This window comes from Coloeus monedula (assembly GCF_965178545.1).
Source record: "Coloeus monedula genome assembly, chromosome: 5".
Taxonomy (NCBI): Eukaryota; Metazoa; Chordata; class Aves; order Passeriformes; family Corvidae; genus Coloeus; species Coloeus monedula.
Genome location: NC_138785.1, coordinates 73,044,750 through 73,056,897, shown reverse-complemented (window position 1 = coordinate 73,056,897; position 12,148 = coordinate 73,044,750). Strand labels below are relative to the sequence as shown.

General features: G+C 42.3%; 1 protein-coding gene across 2 annotated transcripts in view; it reads left to right on the top strand.

The window, feature by feature from the left end:
- Positions 1 to 11,617, top strand: part of DNAAF9 (dynein axonemal assembly factor 9) — a 67,361-nt gene extending 55,744 nt beyond the window's left edge. For both annotated transcript variants that reach the window (XM_082281950.1, XM_082281949.1), the window contains 6 exons: positions 1,262 to 1,368; positions 2,056 to 2,130; positions 2,283 to 2,485; positions 4,101 to 4,166; positions 4,510 to 4,603; positions 6,043 to 11,617. In XM_082281950.1, coding sequence (XP_082138076.1) covers positions 1,262 to 1,368; positions 2,056 to 2,130; positions 2,283 to 2,485; positions 4,101 to 4,166; positions 4,510 to 4,603; positions 6,043 to 6,155 — 658 coding nt within the window. In that variant the 3' untranslated portion in view covers positions 6,156 to 11,617. The remainder of the gene's footprint in view (positions 1 to 1,261; positions 1,369 to 2,055; positions 2,131 to 2,282; positions 2,486 to 4,100; positions 4,167 to 4,509; positions 4,604 to 6,042) is intronic.
- Positions 11,618 to 12,148: the final 531 nt, after the last annotated feature.

Below are 12,148 nucleotides of genomic sequence, written 5' to 3'. Positions count from 1 at the left end.
AAAAGGCTCCTTTCTGGCCACCACTTAAATCAATGGCAAGATTACTGTTGCTTTCCAGAAGAATAGGCAAGAACCCTCTGGGAATAAACTGGGAAGGATTGGGATGGGTGAGGTCAATAATGACTGGAGTAATTTCATCCTGACAGCTATTCAGCATTACTGGAATGAACTTGCTCTGTCAGTCTGGCCATTAGCAGAACAATTATTCATAAAACCCAGGAACCTCACTGACAGCCTTGGCACAGGCTGAGGCACAAACCCACGTGGCACCAGACTTTCCCCTGAACACCGAGACATTTCTCCTGGCTCAGGGCTCTTCACACATCTTGTTGTAGTTATCTGTGCTGCACCTTTTTGGCAGAAATCTGAAGCTGTCAGCCATCATAACTCCTGGCTGACCGGTCTCTGTGCTGGAAACATCATTTATTTATCATACCTTGCAGTCCTCTATGGGTATATATCTCTTTATTCATAAATCTGCTTCTAAATTGGATGCAAGTAGCCAAGTAAAGCTGCTGGAGTAAACCAGCAGCTTGGGATGTCAGAGCTGCTTGTGGATTGCATGGAGCCAAAGAGAGAGAGCAGGAAAAGAAAATATTTCAAACTTTTGGACAGCTGTTAATTTATTTGGTGATGGTATGCAAGAATTGTATCTGGGTAGTGTGGAAGAAAAAGAGCAGCAGGAAGAGCATCAAAAGCACCCAGGGAGATCTTATTGCAGCCTTCCAGTACCTACAGAGGGCTCATAAGAAAGGAGTAGAGTGAGTTCGTACACGGGTAGATGGTGACAGGACAAGGGAGAGAAGGGTTTTAAGCTGAGAGAAGGGTTTTAAGCTAAAAGAAGAGAGGTTTAGATTAGATATTAGGGAAAATTCCCTGTGAGGGTGGGGAGGCCCTGGCACAGGGTGCCCAGAGAAGCTGTGGCTGCCCCTGGATCCCTGGAAGTGTTCAAGGCCAGGTTGGACGGGGCTTGGAGCAGCGTGGGCTGGTGGAAGGTGTCCCTGCCCATGGCAGAGGGTGGGACTGGATGATCTTTAAGGTCCCTTCAAACCCAGACCATTCCATGGTTCTATAAAAAGGAATCCTGAGTGTTTTGACCAACCTAATGCTGTTGGTAGCATTTTCACGGAGAAGAAAGCTCAGTATTTTCCATCTTAAGAGCAAGGCTCAGCTGTGATGAAAGAACAGATGTTGTTTGTTGGATGAGAAGCACAAGCTCCTGTGATTTCTGTCCACTGAAGGTGTTTGTTTTTGTCTCCAGGTACGAGGGCACATACGGGGCTGGGCCTGTGTTCCCTCCCATGGTTCAGATCTGTGTGTGGTTCAGTCGCCCTCTGGAGAAAACACGATTTGTCACCAAGTGTAAAGGTACCAATGAACTTTGCCTGACTTGATTGAAATCCAAGTTTGGGATGCTGAGGGATAGAGGGGAAGGAAGGCACTGACGTAACACAATTATTTAATCACTGCTGAAGTGAACTTTTAATTGAAAACTCAGCTTTCCTTCCTAAAAGTACAGTAAATTCTGTTCCTCAGTGTCTGCTCTGGAGAATTGTCCCGTGCTTTTTGTTCAGATGAAAATCTAACTGAATTTTTGGTTTCTAGGACTGAGACAACTTCCTATGTTTGCTTTTTATTTTATGTTTAATTGTATTTGATAGTGTTGAAATACAGTTTTATAAGTGACCATCAGCTTCTGCTTTTTATGCCAAATCATTCTTTGTAGCTACTAGAAAACAGGCTCAGCTCTAGAGTAGATACATTATCAAGCCTCTCCTCTTTTCCTTAGCCAAGCAGTGTCAGAGAGGAGGATTTTCCTTTCCACTCACACTGTAGGAGTTCCTTATGCCAAACACATGTTATTTCCCAAACCCCAGAGCAAAGAATGAGAAAATAAAGAAGTGTTACATAGTGGGACTCCAAGGGACATGGCAGCTTTTCGCTTGGAAGCACTGGGATGTGGATTAGAGCTCAGTTGCACAGGTTTTACCAGAAGCTGCAGCAAGGAGGAGAAAAATAAGTTGAGATAATCTGTTTGTCTTCTGTTTCAAACAGCAATTAAGTCATTGCTCAAGCCAAGTCCTTTTTCTGGAAACATCTATCACATCATGGGCAAAGTGAAGTTTTCAGGTAAGGGCAAATTACTCCTGAGGTGTTGTGATCACACTGCATGTTATAGGTATTCAAAAATGTATTTCTGTGCTGGATTCTGTCTGCACCAGTGTTGATGTTAGATTAGATTAGCAATTATCAGGCCCTTCTTTCTGTCTTCTCCTTGGTAGATGCTGATAAAGTCATTGAAGTCTGTCACAACACATCAGCAAATTCCCTAAGCCTGGTGCCTGTTCCGGAGGGGCCAACTCCTCCTGATTCCAGAAGTGATCCCAGAGACTGCAGCAGTCAACAGGAATACTTCCTTGTGTTCATTGGCTGCTCCCTGAAGGAAGAGGATATCAAAGATTGGCTCAGAGAAACTGCAAAACAGGTTTGTGGGCAGGTTTCCTTTTGTTCAGTGCTTGGCATTTCTTAACAACCAAAGGAAAAATCCAAGTGTCTCCATGAAGCATTTGGGTTTCTTCATCTCTTTTTTCTTCCTACCAAGGTATTGACATTCAAGGGTGCAAATGTATTTCAGAAAGGGGACCAAGAGTTTACAGATGTGTGTTGTAATCTCTGTATTGTTTTAGTGCTTGCTACAGTTTATTCATGGATTGATCTGCTCTTGAATGCTTGAGCAAATGGATTATGTCCAGGATAAACACAGGATGATTTAGCTGAGCTGTGATTGCCAAGGGCTGAAGTGTGCTATGAAATAAATCTCGAAGTACCTGAACACTGGCAAAGCTGAAAATCTGTTTTGATTCACTGAATTAAACCTCCTTGGAAGTAATCCACTGAAATGGAGGGTAGAGCCCTGTTCATTTTGTCATCCTTAATTAATCAAGTGTACTTCTGCATGGCTGGTGTATCCATGCAGTAGAGCTGGAGTAGGGAACACGGAATGTGGCTGTTGTAGGAAGCTCAGAAGGCACAATTTGCACACAGGGACTGCCACAGCTGATGGATAGAATCATAGATCATAGAATCCTGGAATGGTTTGGGTTAGAAGGGACCTTAAATCCCATCCAGTCCCACCCTCTGCCATGGGCAGGGACACCTTCCACTATCCCAGGCTGCTCCAAGCCCTGTCCAACCTGGCCTTGGGCACTTCCAGGGATCCAGGGGCAGCCACAGCTGCTCTGGGAAACCTGTGCCAGTGGAACTTTTTGGAACATCTGTTAGTTGAAAATGCTCCAGATTACTTCTTTATAGTTTAGGATTTGTACAGTATCTCCAAGAATTTGTGTAGGAAGGGAAAAGTGTTTCCTGCAGACTGTGGCTGGAGCAGTGGCTGGAGCAGTTGCTAAGGTTCTAAAGTTTCTGAGGTTTCTGAGTTTCTGAGATGCTCAGGTTCTCATCTCTTGTTTCCCTGTATTAATTCAGGGAATAAATCCATTTTCTGTGCTGATTATCTCATGCTCTGTACTTACCACGGGGGTAATATATGGAGACAAATGCTTTTCCATGTAAAAAAGCTCTCTATGGAACACTACTTAAATTTTATGAAAACTTGGAACTTCAAATACTTATCTCAAGTGTGAAGTGTTTCCTCTTTGAGCAATTCAAGACTATAAACACTTTTTGTACAGTCATGGCTAATTGAGGGTTTCAGATGGCTCTGAGAGTTACCACATGCTGCAGGAAAGAAAGGGATTACAGAATTTCTCAGACTCAAAATTAAGTTGTTTTTCTGTTCCTGTGCCAGTTTTCTTACAGGAAAGCTGTATTTAAATTGTCTTGTTTAAAATACTTAAGGAATTTTTAATTTCTAAGTGTTTTCTGTAAGATCAGTGAATTTTTACTTTTGTTTTCAGAACATAGTTGTGAGTGCCTTCACAGAATTGAATAACGTCAGAAAATAATTTTTGAAATACATGTTTCTATTTGGTGGTTTGGGTGGTTTTTTTTTTTTTAACTTGAATTTATTTTTAAGCTAACTAAGGTATGGTATCACATTGTCACTCTGTAGTCACATAACTGGAGTCTCATTCTTCATACAGAAACCTCAGAGGAAAGCCCTGAAAACCAGAGGAATGTTAACCCTTCAGGAAATAAAAAACATTCACGTGAGTAAAAGCAATAACTTAAACCCCTTTCTTTTGGCTGATTTCCCTTAAAATATCCATCTGGATGACAGAGCACCTGCCACACCTGCCACAACAAGTGTGCTGAGCACTAAATTATTGCAGCACTTACTGTCTTTAGAGGTACTTGGAGCACAACTGAAGCTGTCCAGGAGGGATTTGAGATATAAATCTGATCTCAGAGCTCCAGGTTTGCTCTGGAAAGCAGGAGGTGTAAAATTGGACATCTTTGGTTGCTGTAATGGCCCTTCCATTTTCTTTTATCTATTTAAGTTTGTAAGGATTGTCCCTACAGATGTTTAATTTCAATTCTTTTGTACTGCAGGTGAAACGCCACTTGGATCCACTTCCAGCTGGTTATTTCTACAATGGGACTCAATTTGTGAATTTTTTTGGTGACAAAATGGATTATCATCCATGTATCCTTTAAAATTGGGGGTTTTGGGGGAGGTTTTAAGTAGGCAACAAATTGCAGCTCTGAAATGTAAAGTGCCAAAGGAGATATGATAAAGAACCAGTTCCTTGCCAGCTAAAGCTTAGTGTTAAAACCCTTTCTGAGAGATAAGATCTCAGCAGCAGAATGGAACCAACAAAACAAACCCCAAACTGCCCATGAGCTCACACAGGGAATAATTTTTGGACCACAGCTTGTCAAAGAAATATTTTTCAAACCAAATAGTGCTGTAATAGCACTGAATGCCTGGGCACGACTGATAAAACTTCCAAATGAATGTAATTTTATGTGTGCACACACTCAAGTGGAAACAATCATATTTTTGTTCTTAGTATTGCCCTGGCACTTCTTGCCAAGGTTCCAGCGTATTCCTGTTGTCCTTGCTCACCACCTGGGGACACAGGTTAGTGGTGGTTGTGGCAGTGCTGGATTAACAGCTGGACTTGATGGTCTCACAGGGCTTTTCCAGCCTTAATCATTCGGTGATTCTCTCATTTTCATAACTTTCTGTTGCTTTTTCTCTTGGTTTGGTCACCAACTTCCAAATTGGTTTTATATTCCCGGTTTATTTTTCACCATAACCAAACTTGACAAAAATCCAGGTGGGTTCTGTGATGCTGCTTTGGAATAAGGACAGTTATTTTCTATGCCCTGTGGGATAGCTTTAAAATTTTAAACCAGAAAATTCCTCTCTGCAGGGTACAAAACCCTACAGCAAACTTGGCCTTCAATATTCACTGGAGAAGTTATTGATGCCCCTGGATCCCTGGAAGTGTCCAAGGCCAGGCTGGATGGGGCTTGGAGCAACTTGGAATAGTGGGAGGTGTCCCTGGTCCATGGCAGGGGGTGGAATGAGATAGATTTTAAGGTCCTTCCAACCCAAGCCATTCCAGGATTCTTCACCTCTCCCTTGGTGGTTTACAGTGAAAGCTGCAGGCCCTGCTTAACCCTTTCTGGGGGATTTGAATTTTGGGTGGAGTTTTAGACTTCTGCTTGAGCAGAACCGCTGTAAATGTGTTCACAGAGCCACAGAATAGGCTGGGCTGGAAGGGACCTTAAAGCTGATCTTGTTCCAACACCTTCCAGGGATGGGGAGTCCAAAAACTTCTTTGGGCAATCACCACCTTCAAAGGGAAGAATTTCTTCCTAAGATCTGATCTAACCCTGCTATGGTTCTGCTGTTCTTACATCCATCCTCCTGGCTGGGAAATATCCCTTGTGCAGCTCCTTTATTCCTTGGGAACACTGAGCTGTGGTAGCTCTGCTTGCAGGCTCCCAGAGGGTGATACATTGAATTTCTGCTTTCACTGGGCGTCCCAGGATTGGCACTTCCTTCAAACCTGGGTGTTCTTTTCTCCTAAATTCCATTTGCACAAATATTCTTCCTTCACCTTTCCCAACCAGTAATGGACCAGTTCATGAACGATTACTTGGAAGAAGCCAACAGGGAAATCGAGAAGTACAACAGAGAGCTGGAGGAGCAGGAGTACCACGATCTCTTTGAGCAGAAGACTTAAGCACGTGGGTCCTGGGTGGTTCTGTCCTTGTGGCAGGAACCAAAAATGTTGTTTTGTCCTTCTGGGTCACGAGAAATTGAGTGAAATATCTGTTTTCAGCACTCCTTCCCAAACGAAGGGATCATTCCCCTAAGGTTGGCATTTAACACGGTAACTGCTTAGCTGTTTGTACTGTCAGGTTTGCTTCCACTTCACCTTAATTCCAGACTGTACAAAGCATCACCTGGAATCTCTGGCTTGTGGTGGAAACGTGGGAAGAAGAAGAAGGAGAAGAAGCAGCAAAACTGGATTTATTTCCTAAAAGGTTGGAATGTAATTGTGGAATTGGGCCGTGGTGCAGATATCAAACAATCCCTGGGCGTCCCTTGGAAATGGTTGCTGAACAGTGGGGGATTTCAGGATGTGGGATTGGGGGTGTTCCCAAAGCGAGAAATGGGGGAACATTTGACTTGGAAGAGTCCCCAATCCCACAGCTGTTTGGGTGTTCCCAAAGTGAGAAATGGGGGGGGGATAATTAAAAAACTAGAAGAGTCCCTAATCCCAGAGCTGCTGGTGTGTTCCCAAAGCGAGAAATGGGGGAACAGTGGGAAAAACTCTGAAGAGTCCCTAATCCCAGAGCTGCTGGTGTGTTCCCAAAGCGAGAAATGGGGGAACAGTGGGAAAAACTCTGAAGAGTCCCTAATCCCAGAGCTGTTGGGATATTCCTGAAGCAAGAAATAAGGGAATAATGAAAAAATGTAGATGAATCCCTAATCCCACAGCTGTTGGTTGGGGTGTTCCCAAAGCGAGAAATGGGGGAACAATGGGGAAAATCCAAAAGAATCTCTAATCCCACAGATTTTAGGTTGTCCTCAAAGTGAGAAAAGGGGGAACACTTCCTCAGAGACCTTAATCCCAGAGCTGTCATGGTGTTCCCAAAGCGAGAAATGGGGGAACAGTGGGAAAAGCTCGGATGAGCACCTAATCCCACAGCTCTTGGAGTGGTCCCCAAGTGAGAAATGGGGGAACAATGGGAAAAACTCTGAAAAGTCCCATATCTCTCATATGTCGTGGTGTTCCCAGAGCAAGAAATGGGGAAATTATTAAAAAACTTAGAATCCCTGAATCTACAGCTGGTAGGGTGTTTCCAAAGCGAGAAATGGGGGAACAGTGGGAAAAGATCAGATGAGCACCTAATCCCACAGCTCTTGGGGTGTTCCCAAAGCGAGAAATGGGGGAACAGTGGGAAAAGTTTAGAACTGAGTACCTCATCCAGAGCTGTTGGGGTGTTCCCAAAGCAAGACATGGGGGAGTGATTCACAAACTTAGAATCCCTGAGTCTACAGCTGTTAGGATGTTCCCAAAGTGAGAAATGGGGAAACAGTGGGGAAAACTCTGAAGAATCCATAATCCCAGAGCTGTTGGCGTGTTCCCAAAGCGAGAAATGGGGGAACACTTTCTCAGAGTCCCTAATCCCAGAGCTGTCAGGATGTTCTCAAAGCAAGAAATGGGATAACAGTAGGAAAAGGTCAGATGGGCACCTCATCCCAGAGCTGTTGGGATGTTCCCAAAGTGAGAAATGGGGGAACAATGAGAGAAACTCGGATGAGCACCTAATCCCACAGCTGCTAGGACATTCCCAAAGTGAAAAATGTGGCAACAGTGGGAAAAATTCAGACGAGTCCCTAATCCCACAGCTGTCCGGATGTTCCCAAAACGAGAAATGGGGGAACAATGGGAAGAACTCATTCTGAGTCCCTAATCCCAGAGCTGTTGGGTGTGTTCCCGAAGCGAGAAATGGGGGAACGCTTTCTCAGAGTCCCTAATCCCACAGTTTCTAGGATGTTCCCAAAGTGAAAATTTTGGAAACAGCGGGAAAAACTCAGAAGAGTCCCTAATCCCAGAGCTGTCAGGATGTTCCCAAAGTGAGGGATGAGGGAACACTCCCACCCCCACATTTGCCAGGGGCACAGCCCATCTGAAAACCTCAGCACAGTTTGAGTCTGCACTTGAAATTCTGACTTTTTTTAAAAGAAAAGATATTTATACATTTCAGGGTGAAATCAGTGGAGAAATCTTATTTTCTTCCCGGTGCTCTCATTGGGATTCTGGAAAATATTTCCTGACTGGCTGCAATGTGCACCTTGCTGTTGCTTAGATTATCCCTGGAGGATTCCTATTGAAATCCTAAAAAACTAAGCAAGGCAAGGGAAGGGGGAGATTCTTCAGCTGAAGAATTCCCTTTCCATGAAGATGAGTGATTTCCAAAGGTAAAAAACAGCAAATGATGTTACTTGAAAGAGGCAGGAACTTGTTTGTGGAGCTTCCAGAAGAGTTTGCACACCGGAACATTTCACTGTGCTGATGAGAAATCAGCTTTTAAGTACTTGCAACAGAATTTTTATAGTTCCTGAGTGATAGAACAGGAATGCTGGCAGCCTGTCCTGACTTAATTCAGTGTAATTTAAGAGGAGACTTTATAAATCACTGACTGAAGGGTTATAAAGTACCTTAGCAGCTACCTACAGGTAATTATTGGAGTTTATTTGAATAAGCAGATTATTGTAGCATGCATGTGTTCAGAATTGAGGTGAGAACAGCCCAGCAGGAATTCTTTGTTTTCATATTCCTTTGCCTTAGGGACAGCTCAGTCTTTTAATACAACTGCAGCTTTTCTTTCTGACCAGATGTTTGTGATACAGCAAAGAAATGGAATGAAAAATCTCTTGCAGGACACTTAAAATACTTCAAATGTGTCTGCACAGCCTCATCCCGTGGCAGGAAAATGAGATTTAACCCCTGCCATCAAACCTGAGGCTAAATTAGAGTTTATGCTTTACTTAAGAGATGTATTTTTTACCTTTGGAATATGAAATGAGTGAAATTTCAACGACCTGAAGTACATTTTAGGTGGTTTTGGTCTTCATTGCTGGGTGCTTGTGCTGTGGGTGTTCCACAGTGCAGAGGTGGAATTCCAGGTGCTGCAGGCTGGGATAGAAATATTGATAAGGTTTCATTCCTTGCTTTCCTCCTAGATTTCAAAAGCTGAGTTGAAGACTTCAATATCTTATTTTATGTTGGGTTTTTTTTTTTGCACACCACGAGACTTTATATAAAAAACCCCCCTACTTGTATCCTGTTAGAGGCCAGTAAAAGCCAGCAATTAGTTTGTGTTTTTAGGCTTTCCTGGGGTATTCCCTGGATCACAAGTGTGGAGCATCCTGATAAAGCTCGTGAGTTTTATCTATGCATGGCTAAATCTTAGTCTTAATATCCTGTAGTGCCTGTAGAGCAAAGGTAGCTAGCAGTGGGTTTGGGGGGGCTGGCAGGGGTTTACAACTAAGTCCAGTTGGTTGCATGAAATTATTTCACAGCCCAGAATTTTTAGGAGTCCCCGAAATTCTGGTGGTAGCACTGCAATAAAAAGGAGCATTAGGAAATTGAAATCCCAATTCTTACTGCTTTGCCAATTAACTCAGTGTAACCCCAGCTTTTCCAGTCCCAGTTGTCTCATCTGCAAAGCCATATTTCTAGAGTTAGTGGGATGTGATGTGGGAAGAAAATCAGTGGTTGGGACAGCAGGCACGTGGTGGAGGCTTTGTCTCAACTTGTGAGTCAATAAAAGAGTAGATTTAAGTGCAATTGATTGAAAATAGATGAAGATGCTGTAGCTGATTTTTGCTCTGCTGAACTCTTTTTAAGAACTCCAATTTGTGCAGCTCTCAGATCAATATGGATGGGGCTGATGCAGCTGGAATTCCCAAGCCCTGTGAACAAAAAAAAAGGAAATAATTGGTGTGTGACTGTGCAAATTGAGCTGTTCCTTAAAAACTGGAGCAGAAGAGCTCGGAACAAAGGCCTAGAACCCTCCTCTCCTGTGCTGCATGTGCTCTATGGTCTTAGCTGTGTATTACAAAGACCTTTCACCAGACTGGTACTGGCTCAATTCATGTATTTTGGTATTGAAAGAAATTGATTACCTCAATTTTTATTGTTTATTTTTTGAACTGTGACTTTCAAGCAGAAAAAGAAAAAATACTGAAATAGTGAAACTGTGACAATGGTATCCTTGAAATGTAGTAGTGCCTTGCAGATGACACCATTTATTCCCCAAAATAAATGGATGTCGGGGGTTGCATCCCCCCTTTTTTTTAAAGGAAAAAAGAAAAACAGTTTTGGTGAAAGGACTTAAAACTTTAACCTAGTGACAAATATTAGCACAAATGGTTAAACTGTTGAAAAGAAAACTCTTTGAGGACTGAAATATGTAAATGCCTGATGCTGCTGCTGTTGAAGAGCAGTTGCTGATTTTTTGGGAGTCAATTCTAACGATCAGCAGTGCTTTTTGATGTGTTTTTTTTTTTTTTTTTTTTAAGAAGAGTGTAACTTTTGTACTCTGGTCAGAGCTGTTTGTACTGTATGGAACCCCCATCCCAGGGGATTTGCTGTCCTCACTCCTTGGAAGTCGAGGTGAGGACGGAGCTACTCCGAAGGATCGAGGTTTGAACGTTTTACTGCTACTGTATAATTAAAAAACAACAACAACAAAAAAAAGCACCATTTCTAACCCACTGATGTTTGGATACAGCAAAAGTGCCATTACACTGTTCCTTTTCTTTTTTACTGTACTTGGAAAATTTGTGTCCAGGCATTCCTGAGCTTGGGAAGTGCTAAAGAGTCCTCAAGGGGTTTCCACGCTTTGCTGACCTTTGTTAGCAGCTTGTGGTGGTGTTTTTTTTCTTTCTCCTCACCGAGAATGAGTGTGATCAGAAGTTACTGAAGTTATAGGGGTTCAAATGTGACAAACTTAGCAGGGGAACCTTTGCAACTTGAGCTGCTCTGCAATCTGGGAGTATTTCCTATTAAGCTGTGCAATTTGGGATTAATCCAGTTTTACACTTTGCAATTAACACACCGGCTTGCAGGGAGGAGTTAAGTTGCATGTAAGGGTTCCCTAATAAGTTGGGGTTTTTTTAAATTATTGTTATTTTTTAATTGAAACTTGTCTGAATTTGCACAGATTTAAGCTCTGGAATACTTTGGTATTCTTGAAAAGGGAAAAAAAATTGTGACTAGTATAGTGAATTGTAAACTGTGAGTTGTTAGAATCACAAGGTTCAGCTAATCTTAGGTTGTTAAAAATGTACCTCAGAGAGCTCGTGAGAAATCGCTTCATTTTTACACAACAGCCAGATCCTGACGTAACACTTCTCACTTTACAATGTGCCAAAATTCACTTTTATACTAGTTCTCAACGCTTTAATATTTGCAACTTTAAGTTAAAAACGTGTTCTTTACAAACACTACTGTAACTTCAGTTCAGCTGAATGGTGTGATTGAAGCTTTTTGCCTCTCGTATTTATTACACAACTTGACTCAGTAAATATAAAATTACCTTTCCATTTATTTTTGTATTGTTTTACATGTTTATACCTGCAGTTTATGTGACTTTTACACCTGTAACTCCAGATGTGATGGAAAGAACCAATAAACAGTATCCATCCACTGCCTGGCTTTGACTCCTTTAATGAACTCACAGGTTCCTAAACTGGAGTTTTTAAACGTTGAGTGGTTTGTATTTAAAATCTTTAAACTGGTAGAAAGATGAGTAGTTTGTATTCAAATTAAAATACAAAAATTTAAGGTTTTGTGGGTTTTTTTGGCCGCTATTTTAGGTTTAGACCTTCTTGCTCTGGCTTTTAATTGGATAAAATTCAAACTAGAAGAAGATTCATCTGTCTTGTGCTGCTGTCTCTGTTTTTCAGCAGCTGTGTGTGAGCGTAAGTTGCTATTTGCAGATTTACAAATACAGGGGGCTAAACCTTCCTCCTTGTGCTCACACAAATGAGGATGCAGCTTCAAGATCCATGGATCTAAAATCCGGCTGCCGTGGGGAGGGCAATCCCACCTTACCCTTCTTTCCCTGAGGAGCTGAGCGTGAATCAGATTCTTGCTGGTTCAACTGAGCCTGCAGCTGATTTTCTGGCTCTGTTTTCCATCACTTTTGCATTCGT